Below are 27,621 nucleotides of genomic sequence, written 5' to 3'. Positions count from 1 at the left end.
CAACAGTCATTTTGGAGACTTGAATATAATTTTAAAATCACACATTCTGTGTGCCAGATATTTCATACCACTCTCTGTTGAGCTGCAGAAGCGTCTAGAGCAGCTGCAAATACTTGCTGTCCTGAGAACATGATTTTATTGAATTTAACCACCTAGTCTTAACCCTGTAGAGAAATGAATAGTTTAGCCACTGAATTTCAGCAGGGGCAGAACAAGTACACACCCACTTCATCCCTCTGTTCAGAACTCGGGTTGGAAACTGATAATTTTCAGAAAGAAGAACTGTGCCCTTGATACTTGTAATATTTTGCAACAGATCACACAGGAAGTGCTGTTTCCTATTTTCAGATATAGGGTTTAACTATATGTTTGTTCACAAAGACGAAGGCGACACGGTCTGATAAAGCAAGCTTGATAAATCAGTGAGTAGCTCTTTTTTTTTCTCTTATATGTGAATGTGTAAATACAGATTCAAACTTGTTGTGTGGGGAAGCCTATGTGTCTAATGACAGTGGGGGCAGAACTGCCAGAGATACTGTCTTTAGTAGCAATTGGGTCTTGTAACCAGCTTACAGCTCAGGATAAGGCTAAGTGTAAGAGTTTTGAAGTGTAAGAGAATTGAACTGGACAAATGGTGAAGAAAATTATTTCCTAGAAATGTCCTGGATCTTGGTTTTGAAACTGTTCTGGGAGGTCAGTAGCTTGAAAATGTATTCCTCTAGGGATATAAACTGATCAGACATCAAATCCTTCACACTTAATCTAGTCTTTTGAAATCTAAGCCACATCATGTTCTATCAGGTGCAGATGGCAGATGTCCTTCATCAGTATCCTATCACAGTATTCACAGTTTCTTTGTATTATCTGAGAATTTAACATACTAAAGGTGTTTTATCATTATCACTTTATGAAGGGTTCTTTGGGATTGTTTCCTCTTTTAATGTGATGTCTCTGAGCAAGCAGAAAGTCTGTACTCTATCTCTCAACTACAGATACCAGTGTTATGGCCAGCCAGTAGCTTGCAGTTACCTTTCAATGAAGTTTTACATGAGTAAAATTCATCAGTACTTTGCTGAAATTTTACCACTCACGCCTCTGCCTTGATAAATGAGACTTGCTACTTGGGCATCAGCAAAAAAGCTACAATAGTGTAAGAATAAATATATATATATTTATTTCCTTCGGTATATTAAATATAGAGCTGTAGCAGCAATTGCTTTTGTGGGAGAATTCCACTGTCATTTGACAGGAACAGCTGATACCACCTGTGCAGAGGGCTTGAGCCTCTCTTTGTGGTGTCCTTTACAGCAGTAACATGGGAGGGCAGGATGACCACGATCCTATGACATACGTTGGAAATCTCCACTCCAGACTATTCTTTTTTATATTCCTGTTCGTCCTCAGAATGGTTGTGACTTCAATGGCTGTTTGAATTTCTCTGAATTCAACATCTTATTTGAATCAGTTTAAGCAGAGATACTGGAAAAAAATCTGAACAGAAATACTAGCATAGGATTTAGCCTGCACTACAAAAAAGCCCTCTTACACAGATGACTTAGTGGAAAACATGTAATATCTGTCTCAGTTTCTCTTTCTCAGATTACTTATTTTGAGTGCTCACGCTACTCCTTCACTGTACATTTATTTAGATAAAAACACCTACTTCTTTTGTCTTGCAACCGCCGAACTAACTGCAGAAGAGCTCAGAATTTTCACAAGTCTGCCTCTCTGTTTTTTATGGGGAATGGAAACAATTGGATCCTGAGCATTCACAGAGAATTGAGTCTGTTTTTTTCCAGCCCAAAACATATTTTTAGCTTGAAAGTTCTGCAGGAATGGAAAAATTAATCAGGTAGCAGGCAAGCAGCTCCAAAGGGAAGAAGTGTCTAATGCTCAGCTGTTAGAGGAAGAGGTTTCCAAAGTGAGGTTTAATTTTGGAAGGGACTGTCTTTCCCCAGTGATATCCTGGAAATAAATCCTGTGGTTTCTATCACATACCAAGATGTGTTTGAGGGAAAGTATCAGCTCAGAGTCTTACAAATAGCATTTAGTTTGTACTTCTACCTTTTCCTTCAGCTTTCTTGGTAACTCAAGAAAAGTGTGAACAAATGCTTGCTTCCCAAGGTATCTCTGGTCCACACATGGACTACTCTGCAGTTTTGCCTGTCCAGAGACTCCTTCTGGAAAGACCAAGGCAATGTGAAAGGGATAGAGCTGCTAGCAGGAAACAATGGTCATCTCTCTTACAATGCCCACTCTGCTATCTGGATATAGAGTATTATTTTTCTTCATTTGGGTTCCAGTTTTAATCTGTGCTACAACACAATTCTCTCTCTTCACAAAGTGCCCTCGGTACTGCTGACATACTTTTAAGCTGATCACAAGTCATTAAGTTATTTCTTTTTCTGTGTGACAAACTGCCATTTGTGAAAAGGAGGGGAGCAAGGAGTAGCACTTTGAAAGAGAAACCTTGTCTTGGGCCCTAGAAAGGGAAAGGGAATTTGAGGGCCATTCAGCTTTGAGATGAGTGGCTCCATTCATGTGCTGATGTTCCTCTATTAGTTATGACTTCAGTGAGGAAACCCTGTCCAAATCCCACTCAGGGCACAGCAGGCTCAGCGAGCTGTGATGACTGCCATCCCCAAATGAATCAGTGTGGCAGGGCAGCGGCACTCTGAGCTTGAATGCAAATGCCTGATAATCATACCAGCACCTAGACACTCCTGTAGCAGAAGGTGATAGTGTAGAGATAACAGCTAATACTCAAGAGCTAGCAAGGCTTCTCTCGAAGCAGCCCAAATGCCCAAGTACAACAATCTGAAAGACATGATTTAAAGGATACATCCTCATTACAAGAATCTCTGACAAGAGCTATGAAGACTGGCAGTAGGTATTGGGATTGCCATCACAAGGGTATATTATTGGGTGTATAGCCAGTGGGAGAGTGGGCCTAATAAAATAAGGCCCCAGAACGTGCTGTTATAGCCACAGGTAGTCTGGCAGACTTCGAGCAAATTGTTGTGGCTGCCTCACTTAGTTTCCCAGGGAGCAGGTACTTGGACCAAGGCTTGGTCACACTTTAGTGTATCAAACTTCTTGGAGACTCAGAACATAACCAGTCCTCTAAGGGGAAGCAAGAGTGGCCTCTTATTGGACTACTAGTGTATTTAGATGCTTTAGAGGGAACTGAAAAGAAAATACCCCTTCTCTTAGATTTCAAGGTTATGTTTGACTTGTTTGCCCACTTTGGCAGAAATTGTCTAGAATTTCTGTTAACAAACAAAACTACTCTGAAACTGTGAGTCAGTTCACTGTGGTGTGAGCAGGATAGTGGGACAGTGATGGCCTCATGCAGCCCATCGAGCTAGCAAGAATGCCCTGCAAATGAAAATCCTTATCCTTAAGACTTCCTGAATATTTGTAATTTCAGAAGAAATAAGCCAAACAATCACAAGTCCCCAAATGAGAATCAGAAAAAGACTGTTTATACTCACAGCACAAGAACAGAGATAAAACTCGAGACGCCTTTGCTAACACACCCATTTCTGAATGCTCGTGACCTAATCATTTCAGAGCCAAAGCCAGACTTCTTGTCAAGGGCTACAGCTTCTAGAGAAGACATTCCTTTCTGCATGAAAATGAAAACTGGAAAAATGGTTAAAGATAAATGAATCAGGAATGAAATGCAAACAACTTGTTCCAATATAATTTGTTAGCAAGATCAGATCAGTTTTCAGGAGCTCTTGGTGATTAACTTTGCTTGTGTGCAAAGGATAAGGCATATTTTAGAAAGTATTTCAGAAAACATTTTCATGTTTTATGCTTGTTGAGAAGAGGTGGATCTGACTTCTATCCTGTGCAAAAGCTCAGAGATTTCCCGTCAGGTCATAGACAGAAAGCAAAATAACCACAGCACATGCTGTATTTCTGGGCAGCATGAATATAAATTGTACAGGGAAGGAGTTGCATTTTGGCAGTGGGTAGCTGTACTGGGTCTGGCTGGGATGGAGTTACTTTTCTTCACAGCAGTTCATACAGCGCTGTGTTTTGGATTTATGACTACAGCTGGGATGGGTGAACCAAAATATGTTCCTTGTCATATAATGCTGTGCTCAGCAATAAAACTGTGTTGGAGTTTTTTCAAAGCAGGTATTGCTGCAAGGCTTGTTGCACATCAGTCTGTTTAGTGGGAGGTGGCAAATGCATCACCTCTTTTTACATTTTGTTTCCTTCACATATTAAACTGTCTTTATCTTGATTCACAAGTTTTTCTCACTTTTGGCCTTCTGATTCTCTCCCCTGTCCCACTGTGGGGTGTGTGAGTGAGTGACTGGATAGGGGGTTTAGCTGCTTGTTGGCCAGGGTCAACCCATCAGAGAAGGTAAGACTTGGACAACAAAGAAGACAAATCACAAGAGAACCAGTTACCTTCAGTTCTATTACTCCCACAATTATATTCTGATGTTTTTACATCTCAAACTAAGTTCCAAACTAGATAACAAAAGCCCCAGCTCAAAATGGACGACTACAGTAATTAAACTGAGCTTCAACCAAAAAGCAGACCAGCAGCCTGCCTCAGTGTCACTCCAACCACGGGCTGAGCTCTTCAGCTACATTTAGTCTTGCAGAACTCGAGTGCAGGGAGACTGAAGTGATGGTTTTCACAATGTGGTCTCTGCAAAAGACATCTGCAGTCACACAGGCCTACCTCTCCGCTGGAAAAAAAGTGCACAGCGAGGCTGCAAACAGGAAAGGAGCAATCATTGCTGCCTTACGCGAGTGGTCAGAGATGACACAGCAAGTAGGGGCAGGCGCAGGACCTGAAGATTTCTGTTTCAGAAGCAGTCTGCTGCCTTGTCAAGAGAACAGGCATCGTTCTGCCATGAAAATGCAACGCCTGATGAAAGCAGTCATTGTGATACCCCCTCCCCACCCCCCCCATAAAAAGTGTAGCTATTTTCCCAAATGGCAAGTAACTCTATTTGAGTGGCTACCAAATGCATCAATTTCCTCACTTAGTGACTGGGAAGCACGTTACGTCCCTCTTACAACTGTCTTCACAAAATCCTATTCCCAGCTCCTCACAGGACATGCAGAAATTCTTTTGTTTTCTCCAAGAGCCTGTGAGAAGACATTTCTCCTCAGCTTTTCAGAGACCAAATTACACAAACCTATGCTTCAGCATCTGGCTCCGAGGCCTACCAGGGATTTGGGAAAAGGGGAAGGTGTGGTGGCAGGAAGGGAAGGGTTTGGTGGCATCCAAGTCTCACGCCTTTACCTGCTTGCACTGCAACAGAAGTGGCCAAGGACTTCCATAGCTCTGTTGTACCACTTACCTCCTAGACTGGGACTCCTCTGTCTCAGGGGAGCTCCCTCCCTCCCACAGCCCCACAGCCCAAATCAGAGGGACAGAGATTTTGGGCAGCCCTTGCACTTCCTCAATTACTGTGCTGCACCTGTTGTGAAGTTGCCACATCACATATTGATCGTCAGAACTGTGACTTCAATAAAATAAAGTACGGAATCAAGGAAATCATTTGACCAAGGGCATTATGTCAGTAAAAGCCTGAACAGAGGTTTAAATCAAATCCTGAGGCAATTAAAAATTCACAGCACTGTAATTTTTTACTTTCTTGTGGCAGTTGGTCTATATGCCATGCTGACAGTAACTGAAACCATTTATACCATTTGAGAAGGTGTTGCCTACCAGTTCTTTCTATTGTGATTTTCCCTGCAGGTCATCAGCTGAGCGTGCTCAGCATAGCCCACAGAAGACAGGACTCCACAACATTTTTGTTCCAGAGATACCTAATACCAGGCCATTTTCATGACCCTGGCCTGATCAACACCCTGCAGACCAACACCACCGACTTGCTGATTCCCCAGCTGGGTACGTTTAGCTCCCCTTGCCAAGGGGCGTTTCTACACCACCACTGACCCCACTCCCAGAGGCCTCAAGGCTTGAAGCCATGACTAACCTGAACAAGCAGTGGTCACTTAGGTTTTACCAGTGGCAGAGAGCCCTTGTGGGCCTACGCCTACATGTCCGTGCTGCCTCCTCTTCCTTGGGTGAGGCTGCAGAAGGGGCTGGCAAAATGAGGAGGTGACCAGGTCCTGTCACTGTGTTTCATTCCCCTGACTGCCAAGCTTGCAGTTTCCTGCAGTTAACCACCCTTCTCTTCCTTTCCAGACCAACACACCATGGAAAACGATACCATGGGCTTCCTTGACATGGCTACTACAACAGAATTTGACTACGGCGATTCAGCACCATGCACAGGGACTGAAGAAAAGCACTTTGCAGCCAATCTTCTGCCACCGCTTTATTCTTTAGTGGTAATATTTGGCCTCACAGGCAACATGCTCGTTGTCCTCATCCTGATAAAATACAAGAGATTGAAGAGTATGACTGACATCTACCTGCTCAATCTGGCAATTTCTGATTTGCTGTTTATATTTTCTCTTCCTTTTTGGGCCTATTATGCTGTTCATGACTGGATTTTTGGGGAAGCGTTGTGCAGAATTCTCTCAGGTGTCTACCTCCTTGGCTTCTACAGCGGCATCTTTTTCATAATCCTGTTGACCATAGACAGGTATCTGGCCATAGTGCACGCAGTGTTTGCTTTGAAAGCGAGGACAGTTACCTATGGCATCCTCACCAGCATTGTCACTTGGGCTGTTGCTATGTTTGCCTCTGTTCCTGGGATAGTATTTCACAAAACTCAGAAGGAAAATTCACGGTATACGTGCAGTGCTCATTATCCAAGTGATGGCTCAATTAATTGGAAGTACTCCTACATTTTAAAGATGAACATTCTCGGACTTATCATTCCAATGTTCATTATGATTTTCAGTTACTCTCAAATTCTAAAAACATTATTGGGATGTAGGAATGAGAAAAAACAGAAGGCTGTCAGACTTATTTTTGTGATCATGATTTTTTACTTCATCTTCTGGACACCATTCCATATTGCTTCTTTTCTGCATACATTTCAAACTTCATTTTTTGACACAGATTGTGAAATCCAAAGTAAACTGGAGAAAGCAATCCAAGTGACAGAAACAATTTCAATGATCCACTGCTGTATCAATCCTGTGATCTATGCATTTGTTGGAGAAAAATTTAGAAAATATCTTTATAACTTTTTCCGAAAGCATGTTGCAGCTCACCTCTGCAAAAAATGTCCATCTCTTTATCGTGAAAAATTAGAAAGAGTTAATTCCACATTCACACCATCCACTGCAGAACATGACATCTCTACTGGACTGTAAAAATACATCAAAAGACTAGCTAGTAAATATCTGCATTAAGAACTGCATGACATTATTGAAGAACTTTATGTCAAGCACTACTAAAAACTGCATGAGCCTCAATTTTTGTGGTTAATCCCATGGATTACATTTTTTTTTTGTTCTTAAACTAACAGAATCTACCATTTTTCCAATAATTGTTAATACCATAGGTGGATCACATCAAGATTTGAATGGGGCCCAGAATAGTTTTATTCTGGTGGTTGAACCAAGTTCTGTCCAATGAACAAATGCTCATGAGGTTTACCAGGGGGGAATATAATGTTGAAGAAACTAAGGAGTAATAAATCATCTTGCAAGAAGCATTTGCAGCTATGTGAACAATATAAGATCAGGAGGAAGCTTTGAGGATTGATGTGCCTGTTCAGTATATAGCATTAAGCAAACACCTAAAATCCTGATCGCTTTTGGAAGTGACAGTATTCTTTCTGCAACATAGCCGGCCATTTGGTAGTGGGAAGCTTTCAGTCTTCTTCGTTTTACTCCTCACTCCCTTATGTTCCCTACATGAATAAGAGATACTTCCACGAAAAGGATGAATATGAGATATAACAAGAAAACATCTCTCCTCTGATGGGAGTTGACTGACTTTTATCTTGCTGCAGCCATTTAACCTATGGATTTATCTGTTAGTTAATAGTGTAGTTGTTTTTAAACGTAATCCTTTTTACTGTAGGCTAAGGTTTAGAGTTTTTATTTTAGGTCTTTAATTTTATGCCAACCATATCAGTGTTCAGTTGACAACATTTTCCAAAGTGAGTTTAATGGGTAACGTGATTTTTGTGGGTGCAGTTTCACAAGTGACTGCACACACCAATTTTACTGAGTGCAAAGAAGTCAGTGTTGCGCCCCACCCAAAAAACATGAATTTGTTTCTAACATATATTCCTCCGAGGAAATCAGCACTTATCCAATAAAGGTACATCAGCAAAGATCTGCAAGGACAGAATTAAAATCACCTTGGTATTTGCTGTGCAAGATTCTGTATGAAAATATCAGGACCCTCTGGAGGATTTTGGAGACCATGAACTCAGTACTGAGTGGAGGCCTCCCTAGTTCTGGACATATAAATCACATGTGTAGAGGAAGATTTTGTGTGACAGATGCAGAAAGCATGTCAGGATAGGCTCCTGCATGCTACAAACACATCCTGGACATACACAGCAAGTCTGCTATTTGGGAAACACTTCTAGGAAGACAGCAACCTTGGAACTACAAAAGCAACCAGCTGTAGAGGAGATACAACTCCTTGCCTTCCCAGGAGAATAGCATTCATGGCCTCTGGTGCTGCAGTCGGGACTGCACCCTTACTGAAGACTTGAGACCATTACTCACCGGTGTCCTATGGCCATACATTTATGCCATTATTGGGAATTTTCCTGTAAAAGAAAGTGGTATTCTAGGACATGATACTAACTTTAAGGTGTTGCTTTAAACTGTAAGGAAGTGCAGGTGAACACTCCTTATGCAAGTGAACAGTTCTGCTTTGTTCCCATTTGCTTCGAGGGACACTATTCATGCATGCAAGCAAGGCCTTGCTCACAGAAATCTGCAAGGACAGGTTCGACTAACCTCCAGGCAACACAAGGATGGAAGAAGGGACTCCACACCACTTAACATTAGGCATGTGACAGATGCCTACATTGACAGCAAATCTCTTCAAGATCCTTCAGCGGAGAGTAGGGAAAAAGAGATACTTGTGTCAGAAGCAGACATGATTTAAATGGCCTCTGGGGGAGACAACCTGTCTGACTGAAAAGGAACCTGAAAATACCAGCTTCTTAATTTAGAAATCAGATGGCTTAGCTGTGTGGTGTTAATACTCTTCCCTTTTTAGCCCTGTTACATCACGGTACTGCTTCTATTAGTTAGCTATGGTCCTACCAGCCATCACATTCTGACTGCTCCCCTGTGAGGTTAATAGCCACAGATATACAAAGGAAAGACCAAAAACTATGCTCACAGTAAACTTTCTTAATTGGAAATATTATTTTTCCTTTCTTTTGTACATTTTACTGCACAAAAGTGAAAGCACCTTTTTAATGTTAAAGTATAAATTAGATCAGTGTGATACAAATCCTGCTGTAGCCATGGTATTTCTAATGCTGTGCTTTATTTTCACAGAATCATAGAACTTTAAATTCTTGTCTTGTTGGAATTATGTTCCTTCCTATTTTTGTGTTAATGAAGTGAAACTAATAAAATCTGTGTCTGAAAAGTGAGGTATACCTTGTAGCCCATGTTCTTCTTGTAGGCAAAAGGACATCATCTCTGCTCTCAGAATGGAGGTAGAAAAAAGATGCAATGATGGACTTTAACCCTCGCAATACTACACTTTGAAGTGAAGCAAACCACACCAACCAAGCAGAGAATGGTCTGCACAGTCCAGAAACTACTGTACTGGCATGGCTTTTTTCCACCAGGAAGCTTGAGAAGAGCACATTACAATGGGCTTTGGGAAAAGTTTGGGGGCACATATTTTAGATGGGTGAGATCTGCCAGGTAGGAGAAACAGCGCTGTGTCAGTTATAAATAGGAAAAGGGGAGGAATAAAGGAGAGAACTAGAAGATGGCACTTTTTTCTTGACAGGAAAACAAACGAAACCCAACCCAACAGGATCAACTTATTGTTACGTTATGTGCCCTGGCAGGATGATTCTGGGTCAGTCAGAATAGGTCTTCATTGCAGCTTTGTAATGAGACAAGCAAGGCATTAATATGCTGTAGGTAGCTTTATTGCAGATTGTGCATCTTAACAAGTCAGATGGGGCTGCGGAATGGTGTAGCTGCAGGCCAGGTAGCTCCAACATAAGGTAGCAAGACTTCAAGCAGTCTGGTCACAGCAGGATGGAGCTACCCGTGGGGAAGTTTTAACGAGATCCCAGGCTCTGTGAAAGAGGGCAAATCACCTTGGCAGAGAGGTGGGGAGAATTTTTGTGTACAAAATACATAGACATTTTGACACAAATATTCCATAACTCAAGATCTGCAGGGAAAAGCATTGAGATGATGATGCAATATGTACGTAAGAGCTAGAGAAGCAGGCAGAGATTCAGGAACTGTGTGATGAACTAGAAGTAAGTTAAGAAAATGGCAGGGCACCCCAGGACTGTAATTACAGCAAAGAAACTAACTCAAGGAAAAACCACTGCAAGTGCTTGGGAGGCATCCGACCCTCTCTGGGGACATACTGAGGGGGAAAAAAGCAAGCATTTGAGAGAATGTGCAAGTAGCACCAGAAAACGAAAGATTCAAGACCCTGTGAACGCTACAAGTAAAATGTTTATTTAAAACAAATGTGGAACTGCTATATGGAAATTGTTAGAAGTTCAAAATATTTGGCACCGAACTTCTTACGAGATAGCATGTCGACTGGGTGTTATATTCCACATGGCATGCTTATGAAAGGAATCTCCATGTGTCTTTGACAAATATCTGTGCACAGCCCCCAACCCAATCAGACAGATTAGTTAGGTACGGGACAGGACAGATCCCAGCTTTTCTGCTGGGACATGCTGCTGCCACACATTCAGAAGCACGTGGGGAGGAATTCCCCACACAGCAAAAGGTAATTGTGCTGACTGTCAGGCCACTGGCAGACTTCCTAAAGGGCAAAAGGAAATGTAGAAAAAGTGCATATATGGTATCAGTGAGTGCTAAGCAGTACTCAGAACCAACCACCGGATTTATTACCACTGGCATTGGTTGGTCTGTGGCAAACAGAAGCAGTGAAACTTCTGGTAACCAGTGCATGGGGGTGTTCCTGTTTTATGACTTTCTTATTTGCTAACCCAACTGTGACCTTATGTGTACATATCTTACATAAAATAAAGGTAAATGGAGTGTAAAGGAAGAGAAGTAGATGAAAATGGACAAATATGGAAAAGTAGTGGCAAAAATTGTAAAGATGACTTTATTAGTCTTAACGGAGCCTAATAAAGCAATAGCCAGAGTAACAGGAAGATCAGAGTACAAATACTTCAACGTATTCAGAATGTTAAAAGATTTAGGCAAATAACAGGGACTTTCAGTTAAGAAGCTCCAAAATAAATATCACTTCTTCCAGTGAAAATTATAACAGGGCTAAATGCAAAGAACATAATGATAAATTCATACAGTATCTTGTTCAAGTTAACAAAAAACAAAGAAATGAAGTGACAGGTGAATGACATGATGCTGACCAGGTTAAACAGCACAGCAGACGGATACTGCTGCATTTTGAAGTTTAGTTTTACAGCTGTTTTCAACTGCTGGTACCTACTGACCTTCCAGTGGCTACTGTGGTTACTGTGACCTGAGAAGGACAGCATCTTTGTACAGTATAGAAAAAAAATTAAGACAGCAGGGGAAATAAAAACAAACCAGTAAATTCTGGTGCATTTAGAATACAAACAGCAATTAGCTAGGCCAAAACAAGTAAGGATGTTTGTCTAGAAATAAGAGTCAAAGGCATGGCTTTGTACCCACATTCTGGTGACACTTGCCTATTAGGAGCTGTATATCATTCTGAAAATGGCATGGTTGGGAAAAGTTTGTATAATAGCTGAGCAGTTTTTTAATTACCATGACAGTGACAGTAATCTCAGTTTGAGTGTTTTAAGTCTGCAATGACTGATCCTGGAAGGTGGGGCCCACCACTGAACTGGAGGAGGGTGGCATTAGCAGATACACAGGCTGATATGCAAAACTGCACCAACTTTCAAGTGGCAGTCACCTTTGCGGAATTGTCTACAAGGTTGTGCCAGCAGGAAAATCAGCATACGACAATAGCAACACAACCCATCCCAATACCAGATTTTTTGAATGGAGTGGAAACCAAGTGGATGGGAGTGAAGAAGCCACCTGGACATTACTTCCTGGGACACTACCATGAGGTATGCATGATTATAGACTATATATAATTATATAATTATATGCTAATCTTTGGCATTCTGAAGTGCTTTCTGATTCCTGGTGTATACCTTGTAATTGTACCGATTCTCTCCATTCTTTCTGTGACCTGGTTTTCACTGCGAAGAAATTTGGTGTGTGATCTTCCCAGCCTGGCTGACCAAAGGTCCAGGACATACATGCGTACTGAAGAGTACTCCTGGCTCGCAGTTTAGCTAGCCATAAACAGCACCTCTAGACAGAGAATTTATGTACTGTAAATGCAACTGGAAGCAGCAAAATGTGAGAATTAAAAGGCTGTGTAAAAATGGGGTTCTCTGCTGAAAATTTTTGGGATGTATAGCTATGACCAAAAAGTAAAATCTACTGCACTACTTTTTAATTTAATTAATTAATTAATTTATTTATTTTTAATGTAAACTAGGGTGGAACACATCAGAAGTCTGGATAAAAACAGTAGAAGGAAGCAATGTTCTCTTCCTCGCTATATCAGGAAGCATAGCTAGATCAGCAATAGCAACTCAGGGAAAGCCCAAACAAAAATAATACCATAGCAATGAAATTAGTATGTGCTGCAATTAGTAATTTCAAGATTTATAATAGAGAAACAAACAGAAAACAGATTAGTATTAGGAAAACAACAACAACAACAACAACAACAACAAAACCTACCTTGATTTCACTGCCAATAAACAACATTGTGAAGAAGCAGTAATCCAGATTAAAAATGCTTGTGTCTCCTAGAGGTTTTTTATTTTTATTTTATTTATTTATTTTTTTTTAATCCAGCTTCCTCTAATTTGTGAAATGGGTAAAATATTGTGGTTCTTCTGTTTACTAGTCTCCATAGCAGAAGTCCATGGCAGAATTTGGTACATAATGTTTGTCCCCGTTTTCCTCAAAAGTTTACATCTAACAAGTGTAAGGGCCTTTTCTCTTAAGAATTTTGCTGACTTCCTTCTTCCTGCTTTTCAGTTTTACATTGTTCAGTTTTTATTTGGGGGATCCTCACTGATAATTTTGGGTAAGATTAGATATACTTTATCTCATTTCTTAGATGGTGTAATTGAACAGTGACCGCAAAATGAAAGTCAAAAGAACTTGTAAGCCTGAAAGAAAAAGCTGGTAAGAAAAAACAAACAAACAAACAACCCAACAACTAAGTAGTTTCTGCTACTTGGATGTCTGTATTCAGCCTCTCCAAAAAAAAAAAAAAAAAAAAAAAAACATTTAATTTACTGATCTTTTACTGATTACTGGGCATATACGTTCATGCTACCCTAATTTAATTTGGAAGCAGATTTTGTTGATACAAGAAACACAATGAGATGTGATGGGGAGAACATATGGAAAAGGAAATGCATCAGGTCTGTGTACACATCTTCATTAGACCTCTTCTCCAGATGGAAAGGATGATCTGCATTTGCTGGAGCTGTAGCCTTTGATAAGAGTGTTATGCACTGTAGTATCATGTATCTCTAAGAAAGGTATCTGCCATTCTGCCGTCTTTTTTTTCTGCAATCTATTAGCTGCATTTTCAAATTTCTGTACTCATAATTCTGTCTGATGACATTTGTATGTCACACTGGTATGTGTGCATCTATTATGTGTCCTAGCAGACACAGGATAGTTGCAGGCTTCTCATAAATGGCAGCATCTCCTTGTGGAAATGCCATACTACTGAGTTACTGGATGTTACTAGTGTGATAGCCTGATGACCGTCAGGATGAATGATACAGTAAGTCACTGGACAGAAGAGACTGATGAATGCAATTTGAATTGACGGGGTACATGGCTGCACACCTGCAGAGTACATCAGCTTGAGTCCCGCGGGTGAGGAATGAAACCCACTACTATTCTAGGAATGTCTTTATGAAGTAAATGAGTGTCATGCCACTAAACATAACTCCTAGTCGTCTCTGCAAGTAAAACCATCATAGGTAACATCCCAAGCCATACCAAACCACCTACCATTCCTTTTATTTTTGAACAGTAGCTTCAATTTTGTGGTAAAACGCTGAGGTTCGATGAGGTTCACCTCATCGCCTGAGGTGAAGATTTTTAAAATCTGTAGCTCACGGCAATCTGCAGTGCACTTTTTCAAACAGTTGCTGGGCAAGGAATTGAGAATAAAACTGGAAAACTGAGAAAATCTGACTTGTAGCAATGGATGTGCTACTTGAATTGGCCATACCTCAGTGCTGATGCACACTAGCTGGAGGCAGTTTGAAGGCAGCAGGGAGGAGGAGGCCATGCAGCAGGAAGATGGCCGGTCCCAGGCTGGTGTGATGGAGCTTTGGACTGGATGGGAAGTCAGGTCCTGCAGGGGCACATTGACAGCCACTGAGGAAAGCAGGGCAGAGGAGAGGGAGACAAAAAAAGGTATTGTCCTAACAGCATCAAGGAATAGCACAACACCAAGATATGGCCCCAGAAGCAGGCGAACAGCACAAGGGGCCTGGACTCGCCTACAGCCACATGGAAGATCTGATCAAATCTGAGTTCCCAGAAGCCCTGCTTATCTGGAGTAGGTGTAGAGCTAACTGAACATCTCCTGTAGGCACTGATAATAAAGTCTCAGCCCAGGCACCCACTGCCAGGGTGTGTCTGTGGTTTTGGGCCGCCAAGTGTCATAGCTATTCAACCTCTCTGTGGAGGACCTCTTGTCCACCTTTAGGGCCCAGCTGATGAGGGTTGTGAGGCATTGGAACAGGCTGCTCAGGGTAGTAATTGAGTCCTCATCCCTGTGGGTATTTAAAAGATGTGCAGATGTGGTGCTGAGGGACATGGTTTAATGGTAGACTTGGCAGTGCTAGGCTAGCATTTGGACTTGATGATCTGAGAGATCTTTTCCAACCTAAGTGATTCTGTTTCTATGATCCTATGATTTTTGTGAGAGTGCATTTCAGAATCAAAAGTTTGATGAAAAACAGACAAGCCCAAGAACAGGTTTGAGACTGTTGCCCTTCTTCATATAGTGTGAGATCGTGAAAGGTTTTAATGCCTCTAGCAGGTTAAGTAACATGTAATAGACAGTGCTCAGTGGGGACAACAAAGCAGGGCAAACAACGAGTCAGACTTCAAAAATAAGTTCTAAAAATGACTGTTAATTTTAATAGGTAGACTGCTTACAAATTATGCATTGTAAACTTAATTTTTTACAATACCTTTTTTGAGAATTATAAGAAATCATGATTAAAGCATCTGTTTTTCTCAAATTTCAATAAAGTACTAAAGATATGTTGGCAAAGATTATGTAGGGAGCAAAGCATAAACTAGTGCTAATATGTTGTGACAAAAATATAGTCAGTATAGCCAGAGCTTGTTAAAAAAAAAAAGTATCATTGGACAAGTGAGATTGTTTATATAATGAGAGACAACTCATTAGAAGATAAAGACTGTGAAGTGAAATTCTTTTCAGGGCATGGCCTTTCATGTTTTTTTCTAGGACTCTCATCATTCCATGCTCGCCACCTCACATGATCAAGTGCAGCAGCTGTGCAGGTACAGGTTCATTGGTGGAGAACTAAGGAGGCTTTGGTGCAGTCTTACCTTGTCCTCCTGGTGTGAGGTGATGCTGTGGCTGTAAATCTGTGCCACAGTCTGGTGGTGAGCATGCACTCACGCTATATAGGTGGCTGCTGTCTGCTCATACAATTTTGATCTGAGATCTCCCTTGAGCTGTAAAGTGACACCATATTTAGGACATGTAAATCATGCCCCCATCTGGTTATGACAAAACACTGAACTGACCACTTCCCCGTTCCATTACTACTACTTTTAATTAGACAGTAAGAAATCAAACAGAAAAGGATTGGAATGAACAGATGTTCAAGCTAAGAAATATAAATCCACCTCTAGTGACTGAGGCTTGGATGAAATTTTGCATGTGGTTAAGATATTTCTTTGCTGCCTCAGGCAGTGTTTCCTGCATCTTTTTGTCACCACTATCAGGGACAGGATTATGGACTACAGTCTGAAAGTTGAGCTCGGTCTGACGCGCTCCCATATTTCAGTAAGGGAACTGATATATTTTCTTCCATTTTCCCTCTTTTTCATCGGTGAAGAGATGTAGGAATCTTCAAGCATGATTTGAGTCAGCCAAGTCTGACAGCAATTTAGGACCGTGATATAGGTGTAGTGGAAAAATTTTAAAGAGCAGCTCCTTGCACTGACTGTATAGGGGGGTCTAATATCAAGTAAGGTACTGTGAATATAATCTTAGAATATACTGCAGCAGCCATTCATTTTGATGCTAAGATACCAGCCCTTCAAGAGCTCATTGGAAAAGTGATGAAGGAAGAGAAAAAAATATTAATTTTATGGAATGAAGACCTCGATCAGACCTTCAAGCAAAGAAGGGTTGAAAAGGAACACATGTTGAGCTCTTCTCTTTTTACTCTCCCCCCCCAGTCTGAGATGTAACTCAGAAGTTGTGATTCCCTTGACTTCCATGAAGGAAAGGCAGCACCCTGCCCTGTGATTTCAGCTGGGATAGACTTAATTGTCTTCCCAGTAGCTGGTATGGAGCTGGGTTCTGGATTTCGGATGACAGTGATGCCGATAACACACCGATCTTTCAGTTGTTGCAGAGCACTGCTTACACAGAGTCAAGGACGTTCCAGCTGCTCATACCGCCCTGCCAGCCAGGAGGCTGCGGGTGCACCAGGAGCTGGGAGGGGATGCAGCCAGGACAGCTGGCCCAAACTGGCCAGAGCCATGTCCCATACCGTATGGGGTTGTGCTCAGCAATAACAGCTTGGGGGGAGTTGTCTGGGGGCTGACGCTGCTCTGTGTCTGGCTGGGCATCGGTCAGTGGGTAGTGAGCAATGGCATTGTGCATCACTTGCTCTGTGTATTCTTTTATCTTTATTATTATTTTCTTCCCTTCATTTTCTATCCTATTCAGTTTTTTTTATCTCAACCCATGAGTTTTTCACTCTTTTTTTTTCAATTCTCCCCCACCGTGGGAGGCAGGGGAGTAAGTGAATGTTTGTGTGGTGCTTAGCTGTCTGGGTTGAACCACAACACATCCAAAGCAAGATATTTCCATTTAGCATTTTAAAATCTTTTGAGGATACTGTGGACTGAGTGTGGGAAAGAGATCCGTTTAGGGTCTTCATGAGGCTGATTGGATAAGATACTCCAGAAACCTTAAAAGAAAGGGTCAAGGATGTCAAGGGGAGGCAGGGGTTTGTACTTTATTAGGTATTTACTCAGGTCTTCTCTCTCGGGGGTTCTCAGACATCTGATAAGGCACCATCTCTCACTTGCTTTCTCTGTCCTGTTCCTCCCTCCTGTGTGGTTTCTTTGATGTCTACGAAGGATCTAAAAAGCTACCCAGCTACTCACAGTGCAGACTTAGTTTAACTCTGTCTAAAAGTCACAGGAATCAACCACATTGACATACGTGGACAAGGACAAAGAAATCACATTTTATCAGGCTTTTATGACTTAATTCTATTGAGTAATAGTGCTGTTTTAATAGGTCAGACACACTATACAGACTAAGTCAAAGTTCAAAAGACTAGTTTTGAGAAAAACTGAATATATCAAATCTGCTAAAATATAAGAACTGCAGCTCAGAGCAAACCAACACAAAGCACAGGGAACTCTGTGGCTATAAATGAATAAAGGTGTATTCTAATTTCTCCACTTTTGTTAAGGGACAAATGTCATAAAAGAAATAAATGATCGAGAAATGTAAAGGGATGAATCTCATGTAAACTGTTTTTGACTCAGAGGTCAGTTAAATGAGAAAGAAAACAATATAAAAACCTTTTTCTACAACTACAGCTGTAGATTGTGAAACCTTGAGTTCAGCTCCTAAGAGGATCCTCCACAAATTTCAACATCTCTTTGCACATCTCACAGAGTTAGAAAAGTAACATCTGATGACCCATTTTTAGAAAAAAGAGAACTGCTCCTTGATTTTTTTTTTTTAAATGAAAACAGATTTGCTTGCTAGAAGTTTTCAATCTGATACATCCTTCTTCATGCAGGAAGAGGTGTTTTCAACCTTCTTCTAGTGGGTAGCAAATCGGATAAGCGTTACTCTCGATGCACTGATCCAAGCCATCACTTGCACGATGAGATATATGGTAAGTCATCTTTCCTTTTTTTTTTTTTTTCCCCCCACCTCTGCATTTAGTAGTTGTTTAGGTACTTTAATGACTGAGGTGAAAAAAAAAAAACCTTTTTGAATCTTGACAGTGTACTCAACATTAAAAAATGCCCTGGGGAAACTAATAGAATATGTTAAATGGAATACCCTATTTTTAAAGGACAGAACTGCTAGAAGAAACAAATCTCTACAGGTTGATTGGGGTATGAAATGTAATAGAATATGGCTCTTTGATAAACAGCTTACACATGAACATTTCTTTTATTTTGAAGATGATATATCATGATGGAAATTTGGATTTTAAAACTGTGAATGCAAAGATAAAACATCTTATCTGAGTGAAGAGTACTTACTTCCCTTACAGGATGTGCAGGAGTACTTATTTCCCTTACAGAAAATCTGATATATTTTAAATGCTCTGCCTCATGGAACCTGTTTACGTGCAGCATAGCTTAGCATTTTACCTCCATTCACTGCACCTTTTCCATTGTTATCATTTTAAAGCACGGTGCAAATGAACTGAAACTAGTTTTAATAAAATTTTTGTCTCTTTAAAAACAGAGAGCTCTGACCTGAAACTCAGTATGAAACAGCGACATACAGTTTTGCTCAGCTTGCCTATGGAGAGCATTTATCTTGAAAACTGCATGACTAGTAGTTTCAACCAAAACAACAGAATTTTTACAGGAGACTGCAATTTCTAGAAGTATTGCATGTATCTAAGCTCTATTCAAAATAATACAGACCTTTTTTTGAAATATTCTTTCTTCAGAGATCTTCCAGGATGATCTTTGTTTTTCTCCCACTGTTAGGAAACACAGGCCTGGTCAGATATTTCTAATTAGGTAAGCAAGCCCGGTCAATTAATGCAGTGAAGCATTCCGACAGCAGCCAACACCATTACCTAAAACAGTGAGACTATAGGATTAAGCACAAAACCACTTGGCAGTTCCTTTTTCCATTTTCCATAGTAGCATCTGTAGCTTCCATTGTCAGCATAAACTGAATACTACACACAATTCAGCATAATAAATACTTTTGCAGAGAGAGGCTTCTTAAGCAAAGGCTAGGCTCAGTTAGCGGAAAGAACCACTCAGACAGGAGACCACAATTTAAGCATGCAAAAGGGGTTGAAAGGAAGAAGATATAAGAAACAGGAAAGATATGGTTCTCATTCCAAGACGGCAGAGGAATGAAAGAGGAGGGAATGCACTGAGAAGGCAGTTAGCAGGAAGAAGGGGCTGCCATGAAAGGAACTGCTGCAGTAATATAGAGATAGCATTTTGCAATAATATTTGCATGAGCCCTACCAATCAATCACATACTTATAAAATCCCACTCCGGGTTTATGACTCAGTTGCTTTTCATAGCCACGTTTATGTATGAGCATCATGCAGGTGTAAAAATGATCAAGATCCAGAGTTAACAGGCTGAGAAATAACCCCCCCTAAGCGCTGCTGAATGCAGAACATGCTCCCAGCCCCCTGATGCGGTTAGCGGCCTCCTGCCTGCTTTGTGGTTGCAACTGTTCTTCTGGGCTGTGGTTTCAAACCCTTCCACCATGGGAGAGGAGAACACACACTTGTACAACGCTTGGCTTCTGCCCAGCAGGACAATCTCCTCATTTTCAGCAACTGCTGATGCTCTTACCAGTTGCTAGCCAGACTAGCAAGGAGGGTCAGACTGGCCTTGGTCCCAGGATGTGCTGGGGATGGCACTGTTGTGCAGCCAGTCCCTCATCCCACAGTCCCTGTGCACAGTGGAAGGACAAACTGGAAATGGGGATACTTAGCTATAAGCAGTACCAGGGACTTATATAGTTAGGGCATGCAACACAGATCAAGATGAAAGGAGTCTTAAGTATTTGTGCAGTGCTCAAGTCTTGGCATGTTTTCGAAATAAAGAAGGTAATGTTTTGGACCAAGAATTCCTTTATGAAGGTGCTTTTTTTTTCTTTTTAAAAAAAGAAAAGTTTCTGAAAGTACTTAAAAAATTTAAACCCTTAGAGACTTTCAAATCTACTTATTTACTGTCAATACACCTGAGCCACAGCCACTTCCTTACCAACAAAACCATGATCTCAGTATCGTAATGATAATGTAGTTAGTATGGCTGTGGAAAAAACCTGTTTCACAGAGGTCATCACAACTGCCTGAAAAACAGTTTATGAGGATTTTGACAACACTTATTGTCTCCCCAAGAAGTTTTATCTTGGTAAAGCTGGCATCCAACTTGTTAAAACTTGCCAATTTTCTTTTATTCCTTGTTCTCCAGAAGCAAACTTTTTTCCAAATTCTACATGTCAAAGCAATACCTCAACATGCGCATTCTCAATCTTGATACACTGGCAGCAGTTAACAGCCAGACTCAGGAAGAAAAGGAGGAAGGGATGGGGGAAGGTCTGCAAGTGCAATATGTCCTTTTGTTTGGAAGGTGCAGACTTTGCTCCAATAAGGCTTCCCCCTTTTTGGAGGGATTCATGTCTGCACTATTCTGTAACGGAACTGCCATAACAAGCTGGCAGCTCAGGAGAGACTCAGATCCTCATTTCTAAGGTCACAGGAATGTGGACAAAGACCTACCAACCAGCCCCTTCTCCAAGACCTAGGTTTAGCTAAATTATGCATTTAGATGAAAAATAAGGTGAGGACATTAGCATTTTGAATGAACTGTTCTTACAGCAGAAAATACTCCTTTCACCCAAACAGTTCTCTCTAGACTCCAAGATGTTTCAGTGATTTCACATAGTGTAAATCAGAATGGATGACTGAGAACTTCTACAAAAAAGCAGACCAGCAGCCTGCCTCAGTGTCACTCCAACCACGGGCTGAGCTCTTCAACTACATTTAGTCTTGCAGAACTCGAGTGCAGGGAGTTCTATGAAGTGATGTTTTTGACAATGTGGTGTCTACAAAAGACATCTGCAGTCACACAGGGCAGACCTCTCCACTGGAAAAAAAGTGCACAGCGAGGCTGCAAACAGGAAAGGAGCAATCATTGCTGCCTTACGTGAGTGGTCAGAGATGACACAGCAAGTAGGGGCAGGCGCAGGACCTGAAGATTTCTGTTTCAGAAGCAGTTTGCTGCCTTGTCAAGAGAACAGGCATCGTTCTGCCATGAAAATGCAATGCCTGATGAAAGCAGTCATCATTATACCCCTCTCCCCCACAAAAAAGTGTAGCTATTTTCCCAAATGGCAAGTAACTCTATTTGAGTGGCTACCAAATGCATCAATTTCCTCACTTAGTGACTGGGAAGCACATCAGGTCCCTCTTACACCTGTCTTCACAAAATCCTATTCCCAGCTCCTCACAGGACATGCAGAAATTCTTTTGTTTTCCCCAGCCAAAATCAGCCCTTGCACTTCCTCAATTTCTGTCGCCTCACTGGCAATAGTCACTAACAAAGGAGGAAGGATAATATCAAACAACAGATACACATCAAGAACTGTTAGTGCACCCTCACAGTAACAGCCATATCTGCTGTTTGTCTTTGTGCTCTCTCAAAGACACGTAGCCAACCTAAACTTTGGAGCTACTGAATCATGACTGTTAAAGATCAGCTGAAACAAGGAATCAAAACTTCTTTATTCCCTGAGCACCATGGAGGTTTTTAAGTTGTCAGGAGGAATGTTGCAGGAGATGCAGGTGTTATATGCCATGCTGACAGCAACTGAAACCATTTATACCATTTGAGAAGGTGTTGCCTACCAGTTCTTTCTATTGTGATTTTCCCTGCAGGTCATCAGCTGAGCGTGCCCAGCATAGCCCGCACAAGACAGGGCTCCACAACATTTTTATTCCAGAGTTACTGAAGACCAGGCCAGTTTCATGGCCCCGGCCTGACCAACACCCTGCAGACCAACACCACCGACTTGCTGATTCCTCAGGTGGGTACGTTTAGCTCCCCTTGCCAAGGGGCGTTTCTACACCTCCACTGACCCCATTCCCAGAGGCCTCAAGGCTTGAAACCATGACTAACCTGAACAAGCAGTTGTCACATAGGTTTTACCGGTGCCAGAGGGTGGGCCTATGCCTACACCTCCCTGCTGCCTCCTCTTCCTTGGGTGAGGCTGCAGAAGGGGCTGGCAAAATGAGGAAGTGGCCAGGTCCTGTCACTGTGTTTCACTGTATTGGGTTTACGTGGCAACAGCTTGGTAGCAGGATGGCTTCTGTGAGCAGAGCCCAGCAGTTGCCCCATGTCAGATCAGAGCCAGCTCCAGCCAGCTCCAAAAGGGACCCGCTGCTGGCCAGAGCTAAGCCAGTGACCGATGCTGGGTGGGCTTCAGGGAGAGCAGATTTAAGAAATGGAAAAGAAAAAAAAAAAAGAACAAACCTGCTGCACAACAGCAGCTGGGAGAGCGAGGAGTGAGAAGCAGCCATGCAGCCCCCAGGGTCAGTGCAGCAGGAGGGCAGGAGGTGCTCCAGGCACTGAGCAGCAGTTCCCCTGCGGCCTGTGGAGAGGCCCCTGGTGGAGCAGGCTGTCCCCCTGCAGCCCACAGGTCCCACATGGAGCAGATCTCCACGCTGCAGCCCATGGGTGGAGGAGCCCCCGGTGGAGCAGGTGGATGTGGCCTGGAGGAGGCTGCGGCCCATGGAGAGCCCCCACAGGAGCAAGCCCCGGGCCGGAGCTGCAGCCCATGGAGAGGAGCCCACGCAGGAGCAGGGGGTCTGGGGGGAGCTGCCGCCCACCCGTGGGGGACCCGTGCTGGAGCAGTTTGCTCCTGGGGGATGGACCCCGTGGTACGGGGGCCGTGTGGGAGCAGGTCTTGGAGAGCTGCTGCCTGTGGGCAGCCCCCGCAGGCTCAGTTTGGGAAGGACGGCATCCCGTGGGAGGGACCCCACGTGGAGCAGGAGCAGAGAGTGACTGAGAAGGAGCAGCGGAGACAAAGCGTCAGGGATTGACTGCAGCCCCCAGTCCCTGTTCTCCTGCACCGCTCGGGGAAGGAGGTGGAAGAGGGTGGATGGGGGGAAAGTGGTTTTGGCTTGCTTTTAGTTTCTCACTTTGCTAGTCCACTAGTGATAGGTAATAAATTATATTAATCTCCCTACACTGAGGCTGTTTTACCTGTGGCAATAATTGCTGGTGACCTCCCTGTCCTTAACCCTCGAGCCCTTTCCATTGTATTTTCTCCCCCTTTCGCTTTGAGGACGGGGAGTGAGAGAGCGGTTGTGGTGGAGCTCAGCTGCCCAGCTGGGTAAAACCGCTGCATTCATTCCCCTGACTGCCAAGCTTGCAGTTTCCTGCAGTTAACCATCCTTCTCTTTCTTTCCAGACCAGCACACCATGGAAAATGATACCATGGGCTTCCTTGACATGGCTACAACAACAGAATTTGACTATGGCGATTCAGCACCATGCACGGGGACTGAAGAAAAGCACTTTGCAGCCAATCTTCTGCCACCGCTTTATTCTTTAGTGGTAATATTTGGCCTCACAGGCAACATGCTCGTTGTCCTCATCCTGATAAAATACAAGAGATTGAAGAGCATGACTGACATCTACCTGCTCAATCTGGCAATTTCTGATTTGCTGTTTATATTTTCTCTTCCTTTTTGGGCCTATTATGCTGTTCATGACTGGATTTTTGGGGAAGCGTTGTGCAGAATTCTCTCAGGTGTCTACCTCCTTGGCTTCTACAGCGGCATCTTTTTCATAATCCTGTTGACCATAGACAGGTATCTGGCCATAGTGCACGCAGTGTTTGCTTTGAAAGCGAGGACAGTTACCTATGGCATCCTCACCAGCATTGTCACTTGGGCTGTTGCTATGTTTGCCTCTGTTCCTGGGATAGTATTTCACAAAACTCAGAAGGAAAATTCACGGTATACGTGCAGTGCTCATTACCCATCAGATCAGAGAAATGTATGGAAGCAATTCCTGACCTTAAAAATGAACATCCTGGGACTTGTTATTCCAATGTTAATTATGATCTGCAGCTACACACAAATTATTAAGACATTACTGCAATGTAGGAATGAGAAGAAACATAAAGCAGTCAGGCTTATTTTTATCATCATGATTGTCTACTTTTTCTTCTGGGCACCATATAACATTTGTATTCTCTTGCGTGATTTTCAAGGTTCATTTTCCATCACTAGTTGTGAAGGCAGTGGGCAACTGCACAAAGCAACCCAAGTGACAGAAACCATTTCGATGATCCACTGTTGTATCAACCCTGTGATTTATGCCTTTGCTGGAGAAAAATTTAGAAAATATCTTCATAGCTTTTTCCGAAAGCAAATTGCATCCCACTTTTCTAAATACTGTCCGGTTTTCTATGTTGACCCATCTGAACGGGCTAGCTCCACCTACACGCAATCTACTGGAGAACAAGAAGTTTCTGCTGCATTGTAATTTGTGCCTAGCAAAAAAGTGAAATTGACTTTTGTGAAATCAATTCTTGTGATAAAAGCCTGGAGAATCTGTTCTGAATATTAGCTCCAAAGCAGCTGCTAAAGATCACGACACACATATGTATCAAAGCTTGTATTTGCTCATACTAATGGATATTTGTACATAAATGAAAAGGATGTATCAAATTAGCTATCTAGATACGGTAATGTAGGATTCTGTAGCAAAAAAAAAAAGTGGTTTTTTTTTTTTTGTGAATGTAGTATAGTTTTTTACTACAGACACCAAAAACATATAAAGCTGAGGGTTTAAGCTAGCAGTCTCATAAACCGATATTTGAAATGAACTCGTGGTTAGAAATTGATATTGGTTCTTTGGAAACATCTCTTCGCTGTACTTTACACAAGTCATCTCACTCATTTAAACTCAGTCTTAATCCCATCTGGTTGTGTATCTCTCTAAATAATGCTAAATTACTGAGGTCTGTGATGAAGAATCTTTACAAGCGATATGGGAAAATATTATACATATAAAAAAGACTCCAGTATTATAGTGTGTATTTCCTTTGTGTATGGTTGAGTACTAACCCTTTGGGTTTTCCTCATATTATTCTAATAATAGTCTTTACTATTAAGTGTCACAAATAAGTGTCACTAAGTTAATTAAGACTTTGATATTACAGAATGCTCTATCAATCAGCTGCTGTTTTATATGCTACTTGCATTAAAATAAGTACAATAGCCTGTCATTGATCAGCAAATCAATATGTTTACAATATTTCAAAAATAAAGTATTACACGTGGAGCTTTAACTAGGTTAGATCAAATGCAGACAATTAGTTAATAGGGCTTTTTAGCTTCTTAGTGCACTTATTTTGTTCGCCATTTTTCTGGCCTACATTAAGAAAAAAAACTTTAAAATGTGGCATTAATGCAGGTGTAAAGGCTGCAAAAACACAACAGCATTAGAGGTGTGAAAATGTTTTTTGAACAAGGTTGACCCAGATGTTTTTAAAGATAAGCATATGCTATAGACGTTTAAGGTGTCAAAACACACACACACACAAGTAAAAGGATTCACCGATCTAAAGAGCCAAGGGCATATAGTATCTCTCTAGTTTTAGAAGCAGGTATCATTTAGGGGCAATGACGATTTTTTCTGTTTTTTGGGGAGTTTTACAGAGAGCAACAGCTTCCATAATGCAAACAAAATTGGTAATACTAATGGCCAAATATGATTGGGTTTCCCCTTAAAGTTCAGATCTGGCAAAGCACTTGAACACATAGAAAATGTGCTGTTGATTTAATTAATAAATAATTTAATTAATAAAAGGCCAACTTCGTCTTTCTAGCATTTCTTACATTTCCCCTAATAGTTTTGGTTTTGGACAACTCTGGAGGCAGGAAAATCAGAGCAAATATTTTTATTGCTGTTCTTATCCAGTAGGGTAGTCTCTGTTTTCCAGCTCCTCTAGATAGCCTTTTAAATATTTGCAAATAAATGTTTCAAAGAGTCCCAAAGAAATTTTACATTGCCAAGTGCATGTGAAAGCAGGAAGTGAAATACGGAAATCTTTGCTTATCAGACCACTTAATTTAAGTTATTCTGTTTTGCCACATTAAGCACCACTTTTGGACTACATCCACAAGGGAAATAAAACAGAACCATACTATGCCTTCTAATTCAGACGTTTTTTCAACTGCATACTCTTTTTTAAGATACTGCATCTGTTTTTATAATTGGTGTAAATAGAAATCAGATAGCTTCAACATCAAATGACAAATATTTGCATTTCTTTTTTAAAGAGACAGGAAGCTACGTGCAGTAACTTTTAGCTAGGGTGGCCTTCCCCTCCCTCCCCCCCCCTCCCCTTCTGTAATACTTCTTATAAAAATGGTTTCATATTTTATTCAGCTCTTGACAAGAACTTTTATTTGGATCCTAAGACACTTTTTCTGTAAGGAGTTACTTGCTCTAGAAGGCTTGAGTGCCGAGCAAGGTATGTGTCTTGACCAGCCTTGCAGGAGCAAAGCACAGCTATCAAATGTGCAAGAGCACACTGAGAAGCTTTTCTGAGAGATACGTCAAAAAGAAGCCCTAATCCTTTGCAGTTCTCTCCTACAGCACAGATCTTTCCAAGGGACAAGTAGCTTCCAAAGGATAGAACTGGGAGATTTGTGGCATAGCAGATCAGCAGCTTATCAAGAGTTTCCATGACTTCACTGAGAACGGACCATGATTCAGCAAGTGAAACAAGCCAGGTTTCAGCTACTGTAGTAAACTGTGATCGATATTGAAGGTGATAATAGAAAACACAGTACTTGGTAGCACTGGTGGTGCATTCAGTTAAGGACTCTGCCAACAGGCTGCAACAATATTTAATTACGCAATCCATTAAAGTTGGTTAACTTTTGTGTGTTAGGCTTCTTGATCCTTTCTCCCTCCCACCTCCCTTTTTATAGAATAGCCCATAAGAATGAAAAAGGAAGAGAAATTCCTCTTCAAAACAGGTTGCTGTAATGCTGAAAGAGCAGGTGGGTCAAATTCAGGGTTTTACAAGTGGGCAAAGAACCAGCATCATTAAGTAATGCAGGGCCATCAGGACAACTTCAGTGTCCTTAACTGTTTGTCACTAGTAATCTATTAATAAACATGCTATTCTGTTTGACATTACATTTGGTTTTATTATTAGACATGGGAGGAGCACGACTTCACAGATTGTCTATTAACTTACTCTGATCCTAGAAGATTAACGCTGTTTTTAAGATAAACAAGAATACAGAAGAGTTTTTAGTATGTTTCATGTCTACCCCTAGCGACCACAGAGATAACCTCGAGTGAATACAGGAGATTTGTGCCCACACCAAGTCTCTTCGGTTCTTAGGGCTACAGCGCCATCTTGGGGCCAACTGTAACGTTCAATGCTGCCATTTAAAAATTCA

General features: G+C 41.6%; 2 protein-coding genes across 5 annotated transcripts; both read left to right on the top strand.

The window, feature by feature from the left end:
* Positions 1 to 328: 328 nt before the first annotated feature.
* LOC121065556 (C-C chemokine receptor type 5-like) lies at positions 329 to 27,621 on the top strand. Of its 3 annotated transcripts, none has more exons than XM_040548458.1 (4): positions 387 to 422; positions 18,204 to 18,302; positions 22,066 to 22,218; positions 23,601 to 27,621. In XM_040548458.1, exon 4 carries the CDS (start codon positions 23,612 to 23,614, stop codon positions 24,680 to 24,682), a length of 1,071 nt encoding a protein of 356 aa, XP_040404392.1. In that variant the 5' UTR covers positions 387 to 422; positions 18,204 to 18,302; positions 22,066 to 22,218; positions 23,601 to 23,611; the 3' UTR covers positions 24,683 to 27,621. The 3 variants fall into 3 exon arrangements, with proteins under 3 accessions (XP_040404393.1, XP_040404392.1, XP_040404391.1); XM_040548457.1 differs by lacking the exon at positions 387 to 422 and adding an exon at positions 11,698 to 12,185; XM_040548459.1 differs by lacking the exon at positions 18,204 to 18,302 and having other exon boundaries at positions 329 to 422.
* On the top strand, positions 334 to 9,533 carry LOC121065555 (C-C chemokine receptor type 5-like). Of its 2 annotated transcripts, XM_040548454.1 has the most exons (3): positions 337 to 422; positions 5,738 to 5,890; positions 6,191 to 9,533. In XM_040548454.1, the coding sequence occupies exon 3, from the start codon at positions 6,202 to 6,204 to the stop codon at positions 7,270 to 7,272; it is 1,071 nt and encodes a 356-aa protein (XP_040404388.1). In that variant the 5' UTR covers positions 337 to 422; positions 5,738 to 5,890; positions 6,191 to 6,201; the 3' UTR covers positions 7,273 to 9,533. The 2 variants fall into 2 exon arrangements, with proteins under 2 accessions (XP_040404390.1, XP_040404388.1); XM_040548456.1 differs by lacking the exon at positions 5,738 to 5,890 and having other exon boundaries at positions 334 to 422.

Source organism: Cygnus olor, chromosome 2 (assembly GCF_009769625.2).
Source record: "Cygnus olor isolate bCygOlo1 chromosome 2, bCygOlo1.pri.v2, whole genome shotgun sequence".
Classification (NCBI taxonomy): Eukaryota; Metazoa; Chordata; class Aves; order Anseriformes; family Anatidae; genus Cygnus; species Cygnus olor.
The sequence above is the reverse complement of the archived record's forward strand: the minus strand, read 5'-3'. Positions and strand labels throughout refer to the sequence as shown.